The sequence below is a fragment of the Notothenia coriiceps genome, unplaced genomic scaffold (genome assembly GCF_000735185.1).
Source record: "Notothenia coriiceps isolate Sejong01 unplaced genomic scaffold, NC01 NC01_scaffold00000339, whole genome shotgun sequence".
Lineage (NCBI taxonomy): Eukaryota > Metazoa > Chordata > Actinopteri > Perciformes > Nototheniidae > Notothenia > Notothenia coriiceps.
The window spans coordinates 12,704,055-12,717,678 of NW_011333040.1; the positions used below are offsets into that span (position 1 = coordinate 12,704,055).

Here is a 13,624-nt window from a genome sequence, read left to right on the forward strand (position 1 = left end):
TTGTTGTTTGTGGAAGCGCCAGTGAATGAGCCCCATTAACTGAGTTTTAAACATCACTTTAAATGGAAGATCCCCATAGCCCCCACCCACTCGATCAGATCGGCCGATACTGATTCCGGCGATCGGCCCCAAAATTGGCGATCGGAGCATCCCTAAGGGCAACATATTGAGACGCTTTTACACAAGTAACTATGTGTCAAGTGCAAACTGCTTTCCTGAAGATTGTTCTTCAACTTGTTTGGGCACGATGATATTCAGGAATCACTTAAATTTGATCTGAATCAGTATTTAAAATGATAAAGATGCAAATACAACAGGTGAGGTGCAGACAACAGAAGAAAATGTAAGCATAAAGAAAGAATTAATGACATGATAATTTATGTTAATCTGCATAATACACTATGTTTCAACAAAATCCCTTATTGTCTCCATATGAATGAAGTAAAATACGATTTTGATTAAAATGCCATTCTTCTGAAACCCTCCACTTATTCCCTTTGTAAAAAAGGAGACAAAATCATATTCACAATACAGGATTAGTAGAGAAAACTTACGCCCAAAAGTCTTCCACTGTGTCAAACTTGGAAATGAGACGCAGGTTCTCTGTCCAGCTTTTGCTCTTGTCGTTTTTGAAATACCACAGAGCCCACCTGAAAGGAAAACACAAGCATCAGTACACTTAGTATTCCAAAAGACTATTGGTAAATGACTCAAGTACAATTGCAACTAAGGAATTTACTGTGAGTGCTTTTTTAATGGAAAACAGAATGACCTTAAGAAAAATCACAGATATGCACCCTTCACAGCAGCTTGTTACGAAAGCATATCGATGCAAAAGAACAGAGAGCCGGCCATCACCAGCACTACAAGTGCAGCCTTTGTTTGTGACGGGCCCTGGTATTCTTTCATCTATTCCCAGGAGAGATGGGGCTAGCAAGGGAGGGATGGGGGCAGAGAGGGGACATTAGCTGAACCCAGTGTCCCCCAACCCGCCCACCACAATACACCAATATCCAACTTTTAACCACACCCACGTGCAATACACAGACATGTTGTGCACTGAACAAAGATAAACCAGAGCTTAAAACGGTACTGTGCCATGTAGCAACTTGAATGACACACATTTCACAACAGTAAGGACGAGACAACACACAGGCGTGACTACTCCAGTGAACCCATCCGAGGACACGGTTTGTTTACCTGCCTAGTTGTGGCATGTAAATAAACCGACAGTAGTCCAATAAACCAACGATGGATTAATAAACCAACGATGGATTAATAACCCCGCCATATTTCTCTCGACACTGATATGTCAGACTAATATTCTTTAACCGCCTTTTTCATTCAATCATTTCCTCAAGCCCTGGGCGGTAGGTTGTTTTGCCAAAACACAGGTGTTACTATCTTGGCTAAATGCATGCTCTTGTGAAATGTGGGTAAGAAATCTGTAAACACTAAACAAGATTAACAGAGGAGCTTAAAGAGGCTGTTATGGTATGTCAATGTAATTGTTATGGTAGGAGGACATTGTGTTACCTTAAATCATGACACAATGTAACCAAAATACTTTCAGTGTTTCCCATTCATCGATTCATTTGTGTTAATTAAATATTGTCCGCCACAAATAGATCTCATAAAAACATTTTTTTTTTGGGAGAATAAACCCCACAGATCCTCAACTCAGGTGTGTGTCACTCATTATGGGGGTGCGGTGTGGTGCCCCCACAAATAGAATCAAATTCTGTGGGACTATATTTTGATCTAAATAAAAGTCACGTCTTTGCCAATATATCAGCAGGTGTAAGCTTATTGCACGTTTATAGCATGTATTCCAACCATTCCCCGTTGTATCTGTCTAACTCTTCTGTTGCAGTGACAGGAACAAAATGTTACAACTATTTAAAATTATTGGATTCTAATTAAACACTCATGAAATAATGTTTAATATTAGTTGAAGCTTAGAATTTCCCTTCTGGTTATTTTTGGAGGGTGTAGTTTATGCTGCTGTTGAATTAAACTGCTTGTACTGACAGGTCTTTCCATTATCTTGTCTACCCTATTAACGGGGGGAGGCTAAGTAACAGCAACACATCTCTTGCAGGTTTTATTGAAGGATTGCATTAGAAGGCTTAGGTAGGCGTACCTAATACACGACACTGTAGGCAAATACAATTTCACAATATACCAGTCTTATGAAACTTAATTAAATTCCACAAAACAGGATTTCTTTTTTGTGAACAACAGTGAGTCAGAGATAAGCGACAAAGCCTTGCTGTATTATGGTGTCATCCAACATTGAGGTTGTTATAATGGGAGATCAAATATGCCGCCTAAAACCAGAATGGCCAGAGCAGCAGAGGAGAACAGCCTTGAACTCCGAGGCTGGACTGAACAAGCGGAATGGTCTAGAAGTGACCTACCAGGTGAACCATTCAGCATTTCCTAAACCGAGCGTACAATGCTCCTGAATAGGTCGTCACCGCCACAGAACTGTGATAACATTTGACAATAGTCAACAACAATTGCTACACTAGCATGCAGAGTACCAAGCTGAACTCTTCACTCGGTGCTTCCGATTCAAGCATAACACAGCCTACACTTACATATCATTTTGTGTTTCCATTAGTGACTACCATGATTTTCTTGTGACTATTTACTTAACTAGGGCACTCTCCAACAACACCCAGGTTTCTACCAATTGTCAGAAAACTATTTATTTAGGGTATGGATCTTCAAATATTTGTAAAACTAAATGTTTAAATAATCTAAATCCAAATAAAACACATTTACAGGGCAGTTATCAGTCAAGACCAACTGCAGAGGAGCAATTTTACTCCTTTACTAGTCAGGAAGTATCAAGAACAGCGGTACCGAAACATTGTAAGAAGTTGAAGCACTATAAAAGGAAATGACATGGCAGCAGTTAACATTAAAAGGTTTGTGAAATCACAAAATGCCCAAATAAGACGAAGACGTAATGTGCTTTTCAGTGCACATTTACTCAAATGAGTAAATAGTATGTTAACAGTTAGAGCAATAAAAGACTATGGACCTAATAGGGAACTGCAAACAGTTCTTGCTTCAGAGCAAACATGGGCCTTTCTAGACAAGGGCCCTCTTCAATGCTGTGTTACATTCTTCTTTACTTCTAGTTATTAGCTTATGTTGCAGCTGTAATATATTAATGTTTCCATGCAGAGATAATTTGATAATGTCTTAAGGCCTTAGTAGTAGAGCAATAAAGAAACAATTTATTACAGTAGTCGTTGCGAAACGGCATAAAATCGACTCAATTATAGTCAAAGTTTGTCCAAAAATGAGCTTACACATGGCATATTCTTTATTAGGATTCATGTAGTCTTAATATCAGAATACTGCACGCTGTGTGAGCACAGGCACCTTTTGGTTGCAATATCTGTCAAACACAGCAGCTGGTTATATTCTCACCTGTTTTGCAAAGGGTGCTTGATATACTCCTCAGGATTCTCAACAACTTCGTTTTCAGTTTTTTCAGCTATTTCAACTATTTCAGCTATTTCAGCTGGCAGTTGTTCTTCAGTTTCAGGTGCTTTCTGCAGAGGGACACACACACAATCATCATAAGCCTTCTGTGATACAAAGGACATCCATTGAAGATATTTATACAAGTAATTTGCAGAGGATTGAACAGGTATATGCGAAACTGAGCTGAAAGATGTATCAAAAATTGTACCAATCTGGTGATATGAGGTGCTGTGGTTACAATCATGCCATGTCACAATGCAGCTTAAATAATACCTGTATTGTTTTTTTATTGGTATCTTATATTGTTGTAGCATAATTATCACCATTGTTGATTGAGTTATACAATTCATCTTTGTTGTACTTAATTCCCTGCCTGTTTTGTATATTATCACTTGTGCAATTAAAAATGCCCATAATTAAATATCTCCTGCTGATCCTAAAGTAATGATTACCTGTGATTGTTTTGCATACCTGAATACCTGGTTTAGCTGAATAAATACCTTCTTATTTGTAAGGGCCTTCATCATTTTAGGCGTACAAAGATCATTTTGTTACAACTTCAGGTACTATTAAATCCACATTACAGTTATTGACTTTCCTCCAGTACCATAACTATGTACACACACTTAAATATATTGCGAAACATCCGTTCCCCGTCACATTATCGAGATGTAAGTGCTAATTTCAGATCAACGTTAAGCTATTAACTTAATTATCTGACAGTAGTATCCAGCTCTACTTTACCACGTCAACATTTTTTACATGAAAGCTCATAGAACACAGCTAGTTTTTGGTTGGTCAAAAAAATTATTAATTAACATATACGCTACAGTTAGGTAACAAGTTAACGTCGCTAGCATTAGTTTTAGCAGACGTGCTAAGCTAGCTAAAAGCTAGATACACACGTGTCAAGATTGTCAAAAATCTAATCAGTAATATCGTAGTATGAAAATGTTAAGGATCTGATGTTTGATCATTAGCACCAGGATATTAACTCAAATGTCGAAGTAGATTAAAACAATTCATTGATTGTAGTTTGAATGAACGACGCGCAGAGTCCCTCCCTGTCTGATCCATCACATTGCTGAGCATGCTAACCGCTAACCGAGATCCACGCGAACTGACACATCTGGGAGGCAAAACACAATAACATGCCCGAAATGTTAGCTACCGCTTTAAAGAACGAGGATTATAAAACAAAGTCGTTATATATAATGAGGTTGTAGCAAGTCCTTCCTTGCGCATTTGTCTTTTTTTTCCAGCAATCTCTTGTCTCTCTTACCGGCTCGGATGTCGCCATCTTGACAGTAGAAATGTTCTGCCCGTTCAGCGCTTCTGCGTCACTGCAGCCACTCTCACAACTACGGAAGCCTCCGAGTCCAGTTCACCAAAGAAAGGAGGAAAGGACACATCAATATTTGACATTAATAACTTTTTACTTTAAATAGGCCTAAATAATACAAAGATGTAATTTAATCCTCGGGTTCCAAACATTGTTTGGCAGAGTTGCCCAATCAAACCAAACATTAAACCAATATTTAAAAAAAAATATGCACAAGCAAATAAAGAATCATCAAATGAAATGCAAATAAAGAACATTTTAAAATACACGAATGGTACACTTATTACCATGTAGCCTACAGGCATTTTAGTGCGTTTTTGGTTGGCTTGTTAAAAACAAACCAACTCCCTGTTTTAATAAACAATGTATGACCTTGGAGGAATGTATTAATCACCATGATTTAGTTTCAAAACGTTCATGAAGCTCATCTATTTAGTAATGTAATTGGATTTATTAATCACAACTATGATTGGTTACAAACCAAATCAAGCATTTTCAAGCAAAACAATTCAAAGCTCCTTCTTTCTACATTACTAAATGGATGAGCTTCATCAACGTTTTGAAACTAAATCATGGTTGTGGTTAATAAATCCAATGTTCATACATTGTTTATTAAAATAGGGAGTTGGTTTGTTTTTAACAAGCCAACCAACAACACACTTTATTAGTTTTTTTGTACTAAAAGAAGCCAATAATTAATAAAAAATTGCAGACTCAGTGAGTAGACTTCAATAACTTAAACTAACAAAAGGGTGCTTCATGAGTTGCGGAAAAATTTCCCCTGTGATTTCAATACTGTTATCTCTTATATCATTAGATTGTTATTATGTATATAATATATGAAAGTGTATTTAACAGTTGGTTGAGGTGGAATTCGTTTTAAATAATTTTTCGTCGGACTGCAACTCATAATTACTTTATCATTTTGAAGATCAGCCCCCTGCCTCAAGCTATCAAAAAAAAAAAGTAAAAAAATCCCTCACACATAACATGAACTAAACAGTTAAATGGCATAGATATGTCTCCATATTCATCACACACCTAGATTATACACCTGAACAAACCCGCATTCGAACACACAACAAATAAGGAGAGGAAATCATGATCAGGTCCAAAATATAAATATGACTTTATTTCACAATCCCAAAAAGAGATCAGCCATCCATATAAGGAATGCTAAATGTAGCCTCTTCTCAAGTCTAAACTGGATATACTTTCAGCATCGTACAGTAATTCAGTTTTAAAATAAGCAAGAGCATCCATTATCTAAACACCATTAACAGTACAGTAAGAACAATATGGTTCACAAAACATATTTACACATTTTCTACTAATAAACGTTTTTTTAAAGATGTTTTAATGCTGGTGCTAGTTGTTAGTTCCTTGTTGATACAAATACTTTCAATGTGGATTGAGAACGTCCCCACAGTCAGTCAAAAACGTTTACAAGTGTAACTTTGTCATGTTGGGTTCAACATTTTTAAATCCACTGATTTAAGAACTGTTTACATTCATTTCACTTTGTGTGTGTGTGTTGTGATTTTTTTAAATTGTTGCAGATTTTGGTTATGAGTGGAAGACATTTGAGGGCTAGAGGAAAATCGGCACAATTATTCAATTTTTTTCACTGATAATTAAAAAGTATCATGATCAATGGTGGAGATAGAAATGCATCTCCGTCTGTCCGAAAAATAAAAAAACTACCTTTGTATTGAAACATACATCAGATCAGTGTAGAGTTGTATAAAAGCACCATTACACCAATGTACAGTATATAACCATGTCAAGTCAATGTTGTCCTATTAGCACCAAAAGGAAGTAAAAGTGTTTGAAAGACCAACAAGTTTCTCAAGAAACATTATACCAGTGTCAGTGTGAATATCAGTGAAAGGTCATTATCTCTTGTGCTATAATTTAATTGCTGGGTTTTAAAAACAAATAGCTTCTGTTTCACCGGTAATAAAAAAGATCCTGATTCACCAGGAGTTGACACTAACCCCCTTATTTTGACCCTGTAAGGAAAAGCTCTCTGAAAACAAAGTTTTCACAAAGGTCGAGCACCAAAAACCGTCTTCTAGTCTGAGTGGAATCTGATGTTTGAGTGGTTTTCCAACAAAAGCAGAGCGGAAGAGAACAATAGATTGATTATTCAGACACTGTTGTACATGATTATGGACATAAAAAACGGCGACATATCAAACACTTAATGAATAAGTAGGTCTTATAAGCACCATCAAGTACGTTTTTGAAATCCTATAATTTTCCAGAAGGTGAAAATAAGTTAAGTGCTAATAATGGTAAGCACCTTACTGTTGCAGCATTTCGCGATTCCTCAGTATGTCAAGTTTAACATTTCCTTAGATATGTAGGCCATTTTCAACAAATTGTAAATGAAAAATACTGTAAAGATAAAACCAGGATCATGCTAAACTGTCATATATCTCTATCTGTACATACATATTTAGGCCTAAAGATTGGGACCTTTTCAAGTTAAGTTTAAAAAAATAAAAAAGTGCTTCTTAATATGCCATACAAATCTGTGAATAAAAAGAAAAACATCCAGACATAAAGAAAACAAATCAACAAAGAAGAACATTTCTTTCGTCGACTGCCGCCTGAAGTCAGAGGCAGCAGAAGGTCAAGCATGATGCTACATGTGACAATCTGTAGTTACTATAAGCACAATATTAGTCCTGTTTCTACATTATGTGATGTTATGGTGTTAAGCAGGTTTTACAGTGAGAATGGCACCAACTTAGAAGCCAATGAGATTCATCTTATGAAAAGCGAACTATTGGCTAAAAAAAAGAGCAAATTCCTACTGTACAACGTGAATTCTGAAAACACAATGCAGGTTATCATAGAAATCTTGCAGTAAACAGGCTTGCACCAGGAATTAAATAGAAATCGTTATGATAAGAATAAATAATCACATATTTTTTGTTCTTAATCATGTATATAAAACCAGTTTAAAAACGTCTTAAAAATGCTTCAAAGCACCATCTCTTTACAATAAAAATACAGAAACTCACAGTTAAAAAAGCCAACCAACTTTGGTCTTCCTCATCACTTTGAAAGCAGAGACCAAGAAGGGCAAAGTCAACAAACAGACTCTAGAAAAGCACAATGAAAACAACTTTAAAAAATGAGAGTAGCAGTTTGAAGTTGAATGAGGTAAGGCAGAAGCACAGGGTGTAGAAGTTTATTTGTGTGTGTGTGTGTGTGTGTGTGTGTGTGTGTGTGTGTGTGTGTGTGTGTGTATGTGTGTGTGTGTGTGTGTGTTTGTGTGTGTAAAACATGTCAACTAAGTCCAGCGATTGTAGGGGCCCGTCACTTGGGTAAGAGCATAAGGGGACACGGTGACAACACCATCCCTCGGGAGAGTCCAAGCTTGTCGTGTGGGGACATGCATTGTCCTCCTTGTCCCCTGTGCATCCTCCCCTGTTCCTTCCTCTTGCTCCACACCTCCTTTTCCGTTATTCCCCAGACATTCCTCCATCCTTAATCTCTCGGCCTCCTCCTCCCGCTCCCTCTCCCGCTTGGCCATCTTTGCATCCCACATAGCCATCCCGTGCCCTGGTTCATTCAGAGACTTGTGCTGGTAGAAGACCAGGGAGATGCGTGTGGGGTGGCTGCGGTCGGGCCTGAGGATTGGGGTGGTGGCGTGGAGCTCCCGCCGCGCACACTCTATCAGGATGGAGCCGTGTGCCGGTGCCACCGCGACTCCGCCTATGTCACGGTCCAGGAAGTTGTGCTCGCTGTCTGACCACACCTCTTCCTGCTTCAATTCCTCTGGTTCAGGCGGGGGAGTCTGTGGGGGAAGGGGGAGAGAAGAGAGTGGAGGAAAGCCATGACCCCTGAACTCTGCAGTGACATCTCCAGCAGCCCTGTGGAGTCCATTGAGCCTGCTGAAGAGGCCCTCAGAGGTAGGTCTGGGGGAGAAGGAGGGGGGAGGAGGAGCACTCCCACTGGGGGAGGGTCTGCGCAGAGGAGAGCAGTGCACCTCGTTTGGCTCAGTTTTAAAACCATGGGGGAAGCCACTAAGGGTATTATGTGGAGGTATATGTACACTCTGGCCACCAGATGCTGAAGAATAACCATTCACAGCATCACTCACTGTTTTATAATTAACAGCTGAGCCATTCCGTCCAAACTGGCCACCAGGCAGGCCATGGCGGTTGGGGGGGATTACCTCCTTCTGTGGGGTGACCCCTGCACCCGAGGTGGGGTAGCTGCTGGTGCTCTGGTTGTAAGTGCCGGGTTGATTCCTCTCCTGTGGGTACCGTCCATCGCTGGCAGGCCTAGTGGGCAGTCTGTACGGGCTGGAGAAGCGCTGTGGCTCTGTTTTGGAAGTAGAGAATACAAGTATTTATAAAAAGCTGATGTATGAATCATCAAAAGAACCTTTATACTTTTGACCTCAATGTCCAACTATTAAAATACATTAACCACATGATTTAATACCTTTGCTGGGGGTGTCGTTCTTCACTTTCCCAGGAGTTTGGGGAGTCAGCCCGAGCTTCTTCTCCAGCTTCCCTGCTTGGGCCTTCAGACGAGCTTCTTGCCTGATCTTACGGGCTGATTTCACTGGCTCAGCCAGGAGACGCACCTAAAGAACACAACAAATATATAATCAACATTTTAAAACATCACTCAGGTAACTGTTTTTAAACGTTTTATCTATTAGCGTTTTTCACATTGTATGAACAGTGAGCAAAAAGCAAATACCATTTGTTTTTAACAAAAGCAAATAAATACAAGGTTATGGGGGGGATCAGTAAATCAAGGCACATTTTAAATAGAGTATTGCACCGAGTACACAATTATGTCTCATTTGCTTAATAAGCAAACTATTGGAGTTGTAGGATGAGTTAATTTTTTTATAGAAGATGTGATGTTTAACAAAAATGATAGAGAGGCCAATAGTGGCACATTTTTCTGAAGTCAATTTTATATAATAGCCTTTTTTACTTGCTGCCAGCAAGATCTTTAGAAAGTACAGTAGGCATACAATTGTGTTTTGCTTGTTTGAAACAAAGTACTCAAACCACTGACAACATAACAATAAGAATAAATAGCAAAAGCTGCTTTCTTACTTCTCTGGGAAAGGCGGACAGAACTTGCAGAGCACCGCTCCGCATCTTGGCCCACTGACCCTCAACCTGACCAAACTCGTCCCTTGCGGAGACTCTGTAAAGTGGCAGAACATGGAGCTGCTCATCTTCTGGTATGTTAGGCACTGCCCGGTTATCTTCCTTGGTTAAAGTGCAAACCTGAAAAAGGGCAAACACAAAAGGCAAGTTGTTTAAACAAACAGTAGACCATGTCCAATCAATCCCTTAAGATGTAATCACATGATACAGTAGATAACATGGAGTCACACTCGTAGCATGCTCACCACAGTGCTGCCGTTATTCATGTTGTGAGTGTCCTTGTGAGCATGGGCACAGAAATCCACACAGGCTGTGACCCCAGAGAAGGGACGACCCTCGTTCCGACCCAGACGGCAGTCATTCCCTGCCGACTCATTCTCCACCTATGAGAGGTGAAAGGACAAGACATTGTGAACATGGTAAAATAGGTAAAAGATTCAAAGGAGGTCATTTGAAAATAATATAAATAGTCAGTCTAAAATAGGGTGTCAGCTGTTTACTGTTTCATACCTGGTTTTGGAAGGCCTCCGGAGCCAGTCTTTTGTAGAGGGGTGCAAGGTCAGAGGCGAGATTCTGCAGGTTGCTCTCTATCTTCTCCTCCTAAAAGTAATGGACAGATTTAAGAACATTTGGAGTGAATAACAGCTCATTAAAAAAATAAGCCACTCGGAGTGGAGTATTTGGAAAACATTTGATTATTATGTCCGCCTTTCCTACGAATAAAATTCACTACAACAGGACAAACAAACAGAAGAAATTGCACTAGATGTTTTCCACTAGGGTTTTTGGCAGTAGACCACTCTCTCACCTCATCCCGGTCGTCTCCAAGCAGGCGGAACTTGCGCGGAACCTTGCTGCGGGCAAACTTACAGCCATTGAAGTACATACTCCAGGAGCAGCCGAAAGAAAATGAAGCTCCGCATGTGTCCTGGTCCAAACCCTGGCAGGCACATGTTCGACTGTGGAGACGGAGTAGCAGGAGGAGGATGATGAAACGAACCAAAGTTGGGAAGAAATTGTGTAATTGCAAAACAAAGAAAGAGGTACTCACTCCTCATTGAGGGCGCAGCGGCGGCTGGTGGGGGAGCCGTATTTAAAGAGGGACTTTGTGAGCTCCTGGTAGAGATTGTCTGCCACCGGCCGAGCAATTCCCTCCCACGCCAGGATGAGGATCACCAACACGGCCGTTTCACAGTAATGCCCCGGCCTCCGGCGGACCAAACACAGCAGCTTCTCCTGTTCACTGCTACGCCGGACCACCTGTCAGATGATGGTGCAAAAACAAATACAACCTGATAAACAACAGCAATGAGGAACAGACAACAAGATGCCAGAAAGGTAAGAATCTGGGTTAACTTCCATCTCTGATGGGAACTACAAGAACCCTTCAATATAAAGTAGGGCTGCTCAATTAATCGTATTTTAATCGCGATTACGATTATGGCTTGCAACGGTTACGAAAACAACGTAATCGAAATAAAACGATTATTTTTTTATTATTATTATTACTTTTTCTTTTTTTTCTTCAGTTGAGTTATACTTAAAGTTCAGGGTAATCAACTGTTAAAAACATACTGTTCACATTTTTTTTTCTCCAATAAATGGATGTTTTCAAAGTCAATGAATAATCGCATTTAATAATTGCAATTACAATTATTGACCCAAATAATCGAGATTATAATTTTTTCCATAATCGAGCAGCCCTAATATAAAGAACACATATTTGGGACATTTAGGAACTACAACTACAAAAAAAAAAACATAAGATACATACCCATTTTGCTATTGGACACCCCTGGGAGCTCTTTCCTTCTTTCCCAGTGTAAACAACAACTTCCAACCTGACTGCATTTCCTTTGGCACCATATCTGTAACACACATAGGAGAAACGGGTTGTGCTTTTGAACTCAGAGCATATCACACTGGCAACATCACATTGTTATCCATACATTAGGGCAACATATATGGACAATCAATATATATCAAATCAAAAAAATGCATACAATGCAGTAATCATCAGTGGAAGAAAACATATTGGGATTATGTATTCCTTGTAGTCATTGTGCAGTAAAATGTCATGTGTTGTATATCATTTTATATTTAGTAGTTTAGATTCATTTTACAGCTGCATTAATGTGTGAGATATTTACAGCTGTACTAATTATATCTTCTTTATATATTGTTGGATAGTTTAATCTACAGCAATGCATCATATTCTAAAGATCATCAAATGTCTTTGTCGCTGTCCTGTGAGAAACACGTACCTTAAAAAGAAACAGCCCTGTGCTTTGTATCTTTGTGTCAACACCTACCCAATGTATTGAAGTGAAGAAAAAAAAATTGCCTCTGAGATATTAAATATTTCTATAAAATGTGTTTCATACAAAATAAATACTCAAATTGGTTTGATTACAACTATGTCATTAAATGTCTCAATGAGTGCAGAATGACGTTTCTTTTGTCTGGTTTTCAGATGGACTGAAATGGACATCAAGATGCTTTAAATGGGCTTCCATTGTGGTTTACGGCCTCTTGTCTCAGCTCTAGGGGTTTCCTGTTTCAACATGTGTGTATCTGAGACAGAGGTTACACGTATTGAGCTGGCTCAGCAATGCTTCCTTTTAATGACAGACTCTTTGTCTCTGTCCCGCCCCATTCCACCAAGACCATGGTTCACTAGTAAGGTCTTTGCATGTTTGCTAGAAAACACACCCATATACACAGAGTGTAAACAAAGTTGCAGTCACTCTACCTGTTCTCCATCAGTTCCCTCACTGCAGGAACAGTAGGCCCTGCCCCAAGGTGAGTATAGTAAGGGCCTTCCTCCTTTTCAATGATCTGTTCTGTGGACAGAAACAATCAAAAACAAGATGTATCAGATATCAAAGCAACTTTATCAGGTTTAGAAGTGTCCATCCAATGTGGTGTTGGTATATTTTTGGGAAATGCTCCTGATAAAGAAGTCAGATTAATTAAATGTAAAGGTAAAATAAACAGTAAATGCATCTGGATCTCAGTTCAGGGGCCACCACTCTGTACAGTATGTTTGCATTTCGAGACCAAATACATCATAACAGCTCAACATGGCTCAACAAAGCAGGCCCCCAGTGCCCCCACCCCAAAAGAAAGGACGTATTATTGGCTTCCCCTCATTTTCCCCCCACGCCACGCTACTGCAAAGCACCGCGAAGAAATGTGGCCTCCTTTTGCTTGAATTGGCCCATGAATTAGAACACAGCATGTGTATGGGATTAGTTTTGTATCATAAAGATAAAGCAACACTTTCTCAGAATAAAGCAAAACTATGAGTTTAAAAGAAAAAAAAACTGAGTCAAGCAAAAATAAAATACATTTCAAAAATAAAACTATAAGTTGCAAACAAATCATTTGTGTAATCATGTAAACTATAAGTATTTTTTCTTTGTTTTAACATAGGTTTTTGTTTGCAGTTCTTGTTTCTTGTTTCTCAATGATCAGACTTTCGCTCTCGCTGCAGCTTTCTCGTTTGCGCTCCCTCATTTTTTGTTTGAGATTTTGACACAAACATCCCAGGTGGGCGGGACTTTCAGGGGTGGTGTCCCCACTTAGCTACTCAGTTTTTGTAGTGACAGCCCACTACACCACA

At 39.3% G+C, this 13,624-nt stretch overlaps 2 protein-coding genes across 2 annotated transcripts in view; both read right to left on the reverse strand.

Annotated features, from left to right (window-relative positions):
* Positions 1-4,877, reverse strand: part of eif4e1c (eukaryotic translation initiation factor 4E family member 1c) — a 9,318-nt gene extending 4,441 nt beyond the window's left edge. The window contains exons 1-3 of the mRNA XM_010772051.1: positions 4,787-4,877; positions 3,448-3,572; positions 555-650 (exon numbers count right to left, since the gene is read on the reverse strand). Of these exons, the coding sequence (XP_010770353.1) occupies positions 555-650; positions 3,448-3,572; positions 4,787-4,804 (239 nt within the window). The 5' untranslated portion in view covers positions 4,805-4,877. The remainder of the gene's footprint in view (positions 1-554; positions 651-3,447; positions 3,573-4,786) is intronic.
* A 1,074-nt stretch (positions 4,878-5,951) lies between these two features.
* Positions 5,952-13,624, reverse strand: part of tet1 (tet methylcytosine dioxygenase 1) — a 47,307-nt gene continuing 39,634 nt past the window's right edge. Inside the window, exons 4-12 of the mRNA XM_010772056.1 lie at positions 12,752-12,842; positions 11,774-11,867; positions 11,051-11,259; positions 10,808-10,958; positions 10,510-10,599; positions 10,245-10,382; positions 9,943-10,119; positions 9,311-9,455; positions 5,952-9,187 (exon numbers count right to left, since the gene is read on the reverse strand). Of these exons, the coding sequence (XP_010770358.1) occupies positions 8,151-9,187; positions 9,311-9,455; positions 9,943-10,119; positions 10,245-10,382; positions 10,510-10,599; positions 10,808-10,958; positions 11,051-11,259; positions 11,774-11,867; positions 12,752-12,842 (2,132 nt within the window). The 3' untranslated portion in view covers positions 5,952-8,150. The remainder of the gene's footprint in view (positions 9,188-9,310; positions 9,456-9,942; positions 10,120-10,244; positions 10,383-10,509; positions 10,600-10,807; positions 10,959-11,050; positions 11,260-11,773; positions 11,868-12,751; positions 12,843-13,624) is intronic.